The sequence below is a fragment of the Petromyzon marinus genome, chromosome 7 (genome assembly GCF_048934315.1).
Source record: "Petromyzon marinus isolate PM22_M1 ecotype Great Lakes invasive population chromosome 7, UKy_Petmar_22M1.pri1.0, whole genome shotgun sequence".
Lineage (NCBI taxonomy): Eukaryota > Metazoa > Chordata > Hyperoartia > Petromyzontiformes > Petromyzontidae > Petromyzon > Petromyzon marinus.
The window spans coordinates 4,590,146-4,600,458 of NC_133673.1; the positions used below are offsets into that span (position 1 = coordinate 4,590,146).

Genomic DNA, 10,313 nt, shown 5'->3' on the forward strand with positions numbered 1-10,313 from the left:
TTTGAGCAAAAGGCAAAACTTTGAATATTTGACTTGAGATTCCCCTACGGAAGCGTACATAGACCGTTCGTGAGGGCATACGAAGGCACGCACGATGGGATGGCGTGGCCAGGACAACGCCCGACCGCCTTTGTCTCCTCCAGCGCCGACGTTTGCACCCTCATTGAAGCCGCTGTCGACCAAAGAGAGGACGTCCCGGGACCGGTTCGGATGTTCGCCACTGATGTTGGCCGTCGGAGGGAATCGAACTCGGGTCACTGCCCGATGTTCGGAGCACAGCGTGCTAACGACTGACACCACCCCCCTTGAGTGGTCGGTGTCGTGACTTGAGCGCAACGCGCTGACACACGCACGGCATGGCAAAGGTGCACCCAGAGAGGGGGCACTTACTGCCGTCTAATGAAATCTGGGTCTCGTTCGTTGGCACCGTTTGTGCTCCCGGTTCGCTTTAACATTTGCTCTTGGGATGCGCGTGCGCGCGCAAACGCACCTCTGGGTAAAGTCACTCACTTCGCAGACCTATTCACCAACCTAAGCTGCTGAGAAAACAACACCAAAGGGGAGAAATGTACAGAGAGAGAGAGAGAGGCCAGTGGCGTGTGCGATGTGGTGCCTGTCTGCGTGCGTGTGTGGGTGGGGTTGCGGGTTGGGGGGGGGGTGTTAGCACACTGCGGTGGCAGGGGAGGGACCTTTTGGAAGTATTTCGAAGAAAAAAGAGGAACGAGGGGGTGGGGGTGGAAAGAAACAAATCTTTTTACGACTTAAAAAAAAACCACAGCAGCCCCTGCTCATTTGTAGGAGTGCTTCTGGAGAGTGCGCCCCATGCAGTTTGCCGTGAGTGACAAACAACACGGACGCGTCTTTGGCCCCCATTGAGAGGAGCGAGCCAGAGACGCTCACTTTTTGTTTTGGTGCCGGAGTGGAGTGCACTTGTTGATGAATGAACGCGCGTGTGCGTGTGTGTGTGGGGGGTGGGTGGGTGCGTTAAGAGTAGTAACGTTTATTAACCGAACGGCTCAGCGTGACCGGGGTGTGTGGGTGTGTGGAGGGTTAACATCTCCGTGACTTGAACTACGGCCAAAGTCAGGCTCGAGCAGCGGCAAATAGCAGAAGCGGCGGCGGCGGCGGCGACACCTGGCACTCTCACGTTGAAGGCCGGTAAGGGATTCCTGCCCACCCATCGCTCACAAGCGGCGTTATTCTCATTAAGCCTCGCGTCGACACGAGAGACTACGGCCCGCGGGAGGCGAGGTGGTCGCTTTGATGACGCCAAGATCATTGAACAGTGCCTGTCGACATTTTTCAAGAAGTGGAGATGAAACCCTCCCGCATTATTTAAGAGTTTATCGCTGTTCAGCAGGGGGGGGGGGGGGGTTAATTGTTGGTATGAGTGCCGTACGAGAAAACGGCATTATGGTGCCTTGTTCGTGTTTCATGTGAGTCTTCATCAGTGAATTCATTTAGACGGCGATGTAATTATGTTACGTGGCAGGGAGACAAATATGAAGGAGACGTATCGTCCGCTTGTCGATTTGGTGTTGTAGGTTTATTAAGACATTAACTCGGTCGGCCTCGTGTCCGCAGAGGCGTCCTGGGCAGAGTTTGCGTGGTTGGGTGATGCTGTGGACAATTCTGGGAAGCTGTCACACTCGCTTCGTTGAGCGATGCCGGGGGGGAAAAAAAAATAACGATTTTGCGGTACTTTCAAAAAGTTGTGTTGGTCTCACCAAAGTTTGGTGTCATGATTAATAACACTTGCCATGTATGCACTCACAACTAAATGTGCCGTTTTTTTTGCCGACCAATCGAACGCTATTTGTATCATTCAGTTATTGTGGTCAAGTGAGCTATCACTGTATGTTGTTGATTGTACATGGTGTCTGTGAGCCATATTCTCTATAGGCAAAGGACAACGATCCCTTCCTTGTATGATAGCCTTTAACTTGTTGTTTGGGGGAAGTGCTGTCAATGGGCACCTATGAAGGTCAGCACGGCACACGAGGGAGCGGTGTGTCCGGCCGCCGTTGTCTCCCCAGTTCTCATGTGTACACACCGCATCACGTATTGATTTAAGTCTGAGTCGACCCAGGGGAGGCCCGGGACTCTTACAAACGTTCGCCGCTCATTGGCCGTGAGCAGGAATCTAACTCGTAGCGTGGGTGCTACGCCTATCGATGCTCGAGACCAACCAATGCTCTCGAGTGAACTCGTGAGCATGCGCGTAGACACGTCGTGGGCCAGCCGCGCTCTGATTACAAACCCGCTTTAAACATGTCACAGATTAGTTTTACCGCGCAAGGGCAAGTTTCATTCGGATGTATCACGCGTGCCGAGGCTTCCATCCGCACCGATTATTTTTTTTCTTCGTAAAAACCTACCACGAGAAAACGTTTCTGGTGATGTACTTGTCGCAAGTGCCAATGAAATACTTCGCTGGCATTTAGCACGTGACGGTTTAAGTCTTTAAGACAAGCTTGTGATTATTTCATAACAGAAAAAAAGTTAATTAAATACCGGAAGACAATATTGGCATAGTAACAGAAGATCGCTTTTCTATTCCTACATCTCAACCGAGTCAAAGGCAAGACTACTGTTGAGTACACTCGTTTTGCTTCATCAATACACAAGTATTGTTGAGTAAATGACCGGCATACCGTATGCCATGCACAATTAAACTGTGTAGAAGAATGCGCCTTGAAACGATTAACATTGTACGCGGTTATGTACAATGAATATAAGAGATGTCATTCGTGCGGTGTGGCCAGCCTGCTCGTGACAGTCGACTGTAGCAGGAAAGCGTGGCTATATGACCATTATTGCCACTAGGCATGACAAATTATTTATTTTGACTGTTTGGCCCAGAAGTGAAGTCTACGCCCAGCGTACCTCTGAAAAAATAAACTCAACGCATTCGTCAATAACAATTTGTGGACTTAAAAGATAAAAAAACAACCATAAATTGGTGACAGTTTGAAAATACAGTTGGATACAAATATCCAGTAAGGATTTGGCCAAGTAATGCCAAACTTAAAAAAATGGTCTTGAGATTCGTTGGGCCAATGAGCATGTAGTGGAAATTCCACCTTTCTATGGTAAGTCCAGTCTCTCCACAGGACAACCAGTGTTGACTTGTCACAAAGTGAGCTTTATTTTATCAACTCATGAAGGGGTGTGTGTTGAGTCAACCAGCGACTGGGATGTGAACTCGTTAATTGCCTCTTGTGAATGGAATGCTCTGACCACGTTGCCAACGAGGTGGATATAATTTGGTATAATTTACAGCCCTTTGTCAAGCCACAGTTGGATGAATGCCTTCCCATGGCGTGTTGTTTGGGGTTGTTTGACCATACTTCACCGCACTGGTCAGTGCGGGTTGGTCAGGGGTGGGAACGGTGCAGGATCAGTTTAGATATCGCTTGCCGCTGTTGTTGGCCGTTGCCAAGAATCAAAATCGAACTGCTGGGGTCACAGCACGGTGCGATAACTACTGCGCAATCCGCTGCACCCATATTTAGCAGCCATGATTCCGTAGCCATGGATGAATGCGTAAATATGTTTGCACGAACACTGCGTCTTTGTCACGGGTCCTGCTATGTTCGCAGCCACCGAGGATTTGGATGGAGCAGAGCAAGGTCAAAATCACCGTCGTGGTGGGTCACGAGGAGAAGCTGGTCTCCGGCCTCACCAAGCGCACCACCTGCGAGGATGTGACCAGGGCCCTGCTCCGGGAGAGCGCGCGCACTCCCCAACGCCCCGCCAAGCCGTCGGGCGGCCCCCACGGCGCCTACTGCATCGTGGAGCGATGGCGCGGCATGGATCGAGTCCTCCCGCCCAAGACCAAGCTGCTGCGCCTCTGGACGGCTTGGGCCAGCGAGCAGGAGAATGTCCACTTCTCGCTGCGCAGGGCTGGCCGCCACCAGGGTGTGGGATCGTCCGCGCCCCGGACCGCCGAGGCCAAGGTGGTGAAGAGCAAGGAGGGACAGCAGCAGCAGCAGCAGCAGCGGCAGTCGGGGCACGCGGAGGACGGCGAGGCCGACAGCGGCTTGCAGGAGAAGCAGAGGCGCATGGTGCGTAAGGCATTCCGCAAGCTCGCCAGGATGAACCGCAAGCGCACGCAGGCGGCCGCCGCCGACCGGGAACCGTCGCCCGTGCAGAGGCTGGAGACGCTGGTGAGGGTGGTGCTGTCGCAGGACCAGACGATCCGCGAGCAGGAGGAGTGCATCCGAGCCATGGACGAGGAGATCGAGAGGCGTGAGGCCAAGATCCACATGGACCGGTGCGAGCGCGAGGGGGCCAACTACGTGCAGGACGCGTACCTGCGGGGCGTCGAGACGGAGCAGACGGGGAGGCTGTCGCAGGGCGGCTCAGAGGGCGTCGGCGAGGCGTCCTCCCGCGAGCAAGCCGTGAAATGCGAGGCGATCGCGCATCTGCAAGATCAGCTGCTCTATTACGAGGAGCTCGCCGCGAGGCTGCACTTGGAAATCCTGGAGGAGCAGGGCGGCGGGGCCCGGATCAAGGGTTGTGACAATGTGGCGTGCGCCGAACCTGCTCGGCCCCACGAGACCGCCGCTCTCACGAGCGACGGGCAAAGCACCACCACCCACGGCGCCGCGGACCGTTGCCGGGCCAAAGCCGACCTGCTCACCGGGGCGGAACTAACAGATTCTCTGTTGGAGGAAAGCGTGAAGAGAAGCGGGGTTATTCAAGCGGAGATGAGCTCCGTGCAACGCGATTTGCACAGATGTCAGGCCACGTTGCAGTGCCGGGCGAGAGAATGCGATCACCTCTCGAGCCTGCTGTCCACGATGCACGTACAAGAGAAAGAGGAGCTCTCAATTGTCGACGCACGCGACGAGCACAGCGCAGCCCAGGCGCACGTTGCCACGCCGAACTTCGCCGGGGATCTGTTCACTGCCTCGCCGTGCCTATCGATAGAGACGAAGGGCGAGGCGAATGATAATGACTCGGACACGGGGCTGAGCTCCATGCACAGCCAGGACTCTGACACTGTCCTCTACATGGAGTCTCTTGTGTAGGGATTCCTGCGTTTTGTATTTAATAATAATAATAATGATGTCCACGTGAAAGGAAAAAAAAAACTTTTGTTTTTTTTAAAATCGTTTTTGTACAACCTTTTCGCAAATGATGGCACTTTATTGTCGCGTCAAACAAGGCACACTTTGGGGGGGCGGGGGGGGGTCTGTTGTACGGTATTTAAAGAAAACGCAACACGGCTTTTCGCTACGTATAAACGAGACGCTAAACGTTACATTGCAACAGGCTCTAGCAGCACAAGTATTGTGACGAGTGAGTGACAATTATAGTACTTAAATGCTGGATTGAATGGATCACCGATTATCACTTGAGAATGAGGACAGCATGGCTTATATGCTGTCTCTAGCATGCATTTGCCAATCGACAATACGTACCTAATAAAAAAAACCCTGTAGATTCAAACATATAATATAGTATTGCTAGAACAAAGACAAAATAGTAAGCTGAACAGAAAGTGACTGCTGAATCTGTTTCACGTTATTATTGCTAATGCTTAAGACAGAGGCCATGTATTGTTACTTATGGCTGAATAAAATACAACCCTGAGCACATTTCACAGCGGTAGCTGTCGCGAAAATGCCAAACCTGGCTCACTCGGTGCTGCCAATGTAAATTGAGACTATTCCTGCTTGCAGTTGGGCACAATACCTAGAGAATAGCAAACTTGGGTTCCATAACAAACAGGAACGTGATCGTGTAAAGTTGTAATTTCCTCCCAGCTATATTTAACAAAAAAAATAACTGACAATGATAATAAAATAATTATTCAATGCAACAAACATGCAGATTTTATTGTGGATTTTATTCACAAACTCACAGTCATTCCTTGTACACCATATGGTGCCGCAGGGGCAAGATGTTAACTACCTCGCCTGGTATACAGGAGGTCATCGGTTCCATCCCAACCCTGACGCCTGTATAGTTGGATTTTGCTTGTTCTGTGGTTGTGTGGATTTCTATCTGGGTCCTCCGGTTTTTGCCTCCACATTTAGACACGTACGTTTAGAGTATTTGGCTGCTATAAATTTCCACATGATAAGCCACTTCGTTGAGCTATCATTTGTGGCTAGGTTGCTTCTGAAAAAGAGCTATACAGCTCAGTGGGCCTTACCTGGTAAAATATAAAGTTTATACTCTTTGGTTATTTCGGTAAAGTCACGTAGGTATGAAATAAAATAAATTAAATCACGACGTTTCGGGCGCAACACAAGCGTCCATCATCAGGTGGGACAACCACAGCAAGATACAACTGCTGAAGTTGTTTCTAGGCTGTGACTTTACCGAAAGCACCAAAGAGTATGGATCCCTGCAGTCACGAAAACTTAAAATCTAGATATAAAGTTTAGTTTTATAGTTTTATATTCAACTGTACAATGCTTAACGAGCTCTAAAACTAAAATGGCCTGGTGCCATCACTCTATATATTGTACCACAGTAAGTGCAAGCAAAGCAAATAGGTGTATATACTTTGCACTGCAGGCTACAAAGCATGCGTTTTCTCCATGGTCTCTAATTCATTTCCAAATGCAAAACATTTTTATACCCCAATCCTACCCCTCCTCTAACACAAAGAGAGTATTTAAACACAGTGAAGCTTTTCTGGGGGTAAATATTTTAAACTGTTTAATGTTTTTTTTTTTTAATGAGCACTGGACAGGGATAGTCAAACGTTATTTTGTCCCAGCTCGAATTGGCAATGCAAGTGGTGAAAGTGCATTTCCAGTTGTACACAAGTGCAGGTGATTTGGCCGACAGAATCTGTTCAATTCAAATTAAAGCACTGAGCCACTGTGTTTAAAATGCTCATTCGCGTTGACAAGCCGAAGCGTAAAGTGATTTGGGGGGGGGGGGTGTTAGACGGGCGTCGTTCTCCAGCTCCTGCCTGTGCAGTGCCACACTTGCGATCCAAACACCAAGCTGGCATCGAAACGCAGAATAAGTCACCGCTTGCAAACTCCTCACCTCTACAATATCAGCCGATGAGAAATCCAACGCGCGGATCAGAGCCACAGTTGCACAGCTCAACAAAAATGAAAAAAAAAAAACCTCGATATCACGTGGAAAGATAAAGATTTCAACAAGAAACACGACAATTTCACTTTATTGGTGCATTTGTCAAGTCCACTTTTATGGCTCCAAGTCATGAACAAAATGACAATATATTCTGTGTTTGAAAAAAAGTACTGTAGGCGGCTGCCCTGCATCCACCACACCACCCACAAAGCCAATGATGGCGTCCACGATAGAGAGACACAAACAGGAGCCTGTGAAAGCATATTCATCGCAAAGTCAGTTTTAGTGGCTCGGTTATGTCAACAGTGGCAGTCAATGAATAAAACGCGGTTCGAGAGGTCGCTTTAAATAAATAAGCAGATTGCTTCAGAGCATTTCAGGATCGTGAGATATGACGGTGGCTTGAGGAGGCATTCATCCAGCAGTGGATTGACCATGTCCGATGATGAAGGTTATCGCAACAGGTAATCGATCTGCTTTAGCCGACACAAATTTTGCAAGGAACAGTTTGTGGTTAATGAAAGGCAAATCATTAATATGTTGGGCGGAGAACGTTAGCACGTGTATTATGTGAAACCACAACTATTTATAGTCGCTAAAAAACTGGAGGAAGATGGCTGGAGAGATAACAAATAATGTCCCTAAGACCTGCTGCTTACATCATTTATACCTGTTATATGTGTTATTCGAAAGATAATACAGTACATGTAATTGACTCAATATTCAAAGATATTTCATTCATCAACATACTACTTTGAATGAAGACAAAATAGTAAAAATAATGAATACATGGGAAAAGATCACAACTTAGATTTCAACAATGCAGAGCATTTGCTTATTTTATTGGGCACTTCACGTTCACATGGCTGCTTAATAAAAAAGGATAAAGTAAATTATTGAATATAGATTGACGACATCGACAGACTTGGCAGAAAGCCATGCGGTGTTAACCAGAGGGAGGTAATTAAAACACTGCTGTGAATAGTTAACATGGTTCAGACATTAACCAGGGTGGGTGTGACAGGTGGGACATTCCGATCTATCGATCAAATTCACTTATTAAGGCACATTTTACTTTGAGTAAATAAAAGACACATTGTTGAGTGCTCACGAACATTAAAAGCAATGGTGGACGGGTCACATATAAATGTTGCAGATGTTTAGAGCAAATTCATGCATTTGGATTGAAGAAGAGAAAGTATTTTTTATGATCTTTAAGTGTGAAGGTTGAGTGTTATCTCCTCTTTCACATGTTTGGGTTTGCTTAAGGAAATCCAGTTTCTTGCACACATGGGAATTGGTCAAACATTTAAAGACTTTCTAGAAAATTAATTTCTAGAAAATATTAATGCCTTCAGGTTATTATTAATACGATGATGACGTTGGTAGATATAAAATGTGTGACGTATTTAAAATAACCTTTTGTTCTAAATTAAGTAAAATAAATCCCTGTATGGTATATTTAGTGGTGATATCCATGTAATAATTATATTACGTAAATTTACTCCAACAAAAATGTGATGTAAATTATGATTATTTTCCCTGTAATTATCTTTGCCCTCTATTTCAATATGCTGAAGTGCAACTCTCCCTCTGAGAGAGAAAATGTTGCGTCTTTTCATCTCACCTCAATGAGACCAACTAATGTCCCAATATACAACGATCTCAATTATTCTCTCAAGCAAGCTCACAGGGTTGTACGTAGCCAGGGTCAAACCAAGAAAGTGGCTTGGTGTTTATTTTACCCAGTGATTCTTAACATCCCTTTCTCCTTTAGGGTGCCATGGTGGCGAGATGTTAACTGTGTCGCCTGGTATACAGGAGGTCCTGAGGTCGATACTGGCCCTGACGCCTGCTGTATATTTGGAGTTTGCATGTTCTCCCCCGTGGTTGCTTGGATTTTTCTCTGGGTCCTTCGGCTTTCCCCTCCACATTTAGAAACATGCATTGAGAGTATTTGGCTGCTATAAATGTCCACATGCTGAGCCACTTCGTTGAACTATCATTTGTGCCCAGGTCGCTTCTAAAAAAAAACAGCTATATATGTAGCTCAGTGGGCCTTGCCTGGTAACATTAAAAATACTTTAGTTTTAGTGCCTTTAACAACCTTGCCGAAGCCGTGTTTCTTGAACCCACAGTTGCAGGTGGCTGAGGACTGGAGTTTCGGTTTGCACGACCAGCTGAGGGAATGCCACGTGGCCATGCTTCACTTAGCCAGTGTGGGTCAGTGAATACAATATATACCCCGCCGGGCGTGGGGAGAGCCGCAACGGAAAGGCGACCCCCGACCTCTCGGTGGTTGAGCCGAGCTCACGTTCACACGGCCGCAACGGAAAGGCTCCTCTGCCACTTGCCACATGGAGTATACATGCTGTGGTAAAAGCGACATTTATTATCAAATATCATTACACACGGCCTTTGTGTGCTATAAAAATGTCCAAGATCTCAGAACAACTGTAATGGGGTCTTTTTTTTTTCTGTCGCAAGTAAAACAGATACATGAGTCGGACAAGTGACGTGATTTTGCCACAGTTATTCACAGCGACGTTATTAAAATGTTTTTTTTTTGTAATGACATGACCACTCAAACGTCGCACGCAAAGATCGCGACGTTAAAATAAGGAGAAACAAAGCCGAAAACAGAAGAAGAGAAAATATTCAACATCTAATATTTGCTGACGACACAGTCCTGACACCAACCGATGGAAATGAATAACAGGAAGTGATTGAATAATTCAATAAAAAAAAAGTCTGCTGAGGTGGGTTCGAGTTAAATATGAAGGAACACGAAAGTCAAGTGCAACTATTTCACTACGAGAGGGATACAACTGATAAACACAGCAGTGTATCTTTATGTGTGAAGTGGGATCAAAATGAAGGAATAAATAGGTGTATTAAGAGGTGTTGTAGAGAAGATTGGAGTGCTTTTGGGAAACTGAACTTCATGATGCAAAATAGTACACGGGTTTCCCTCGCTTTAGTCGGTACATGTCTTCCAAAAAAAGAGTCCGCACAAAAAGCGAAATCACTTGGCATGGACCACACAGTCACCTGAACCCACAATGCATCGTACGAGGAGACAGCTGTATGCCGAGTAACACGCACAGTACACACGACACAATGTTGTCCCACGTCCGATCACGTAGCAGCATGTAGAGTGAATTCAAGCCTGCAGAGAGCGAATTTTTGGTAGCAGAAGGCTAGCTGCGTATGCGGTGCGAAGTCATACAAACCGGACCCGCATA

The 10,313-nt window shown here is 47.2% G+C and overlaps 1 protein-coding gene across 1 annotated transcript; it reads left to right on the forward strand.

The window, feature by feature from the left end:
• Positions 1-718: 718 nt before the first annotated feature.
• On the forward strand, positions 719-7,850 carry RASSF9 (Ras association domain family member 9). Its single transcript, XM_032948800.2, has 2 exons — positions 719-1,158; positions 3,603-7,850. The coding sequence occupies exon 2, from the start codon at positions 3,618-3,620 to the stop codon at positions 5,034-5,036; it is 1,419 nt and encodes a 472-aa protein (XP_032804691.1). The 5' UTR covers positions 719-1,158; positions 3,603-3,617; the 3' UTR covers positions 5,037-7,850.
• The last annotated feature ends 2,463 nt before the right edge of the window (positions 7,851-10,313 follow it).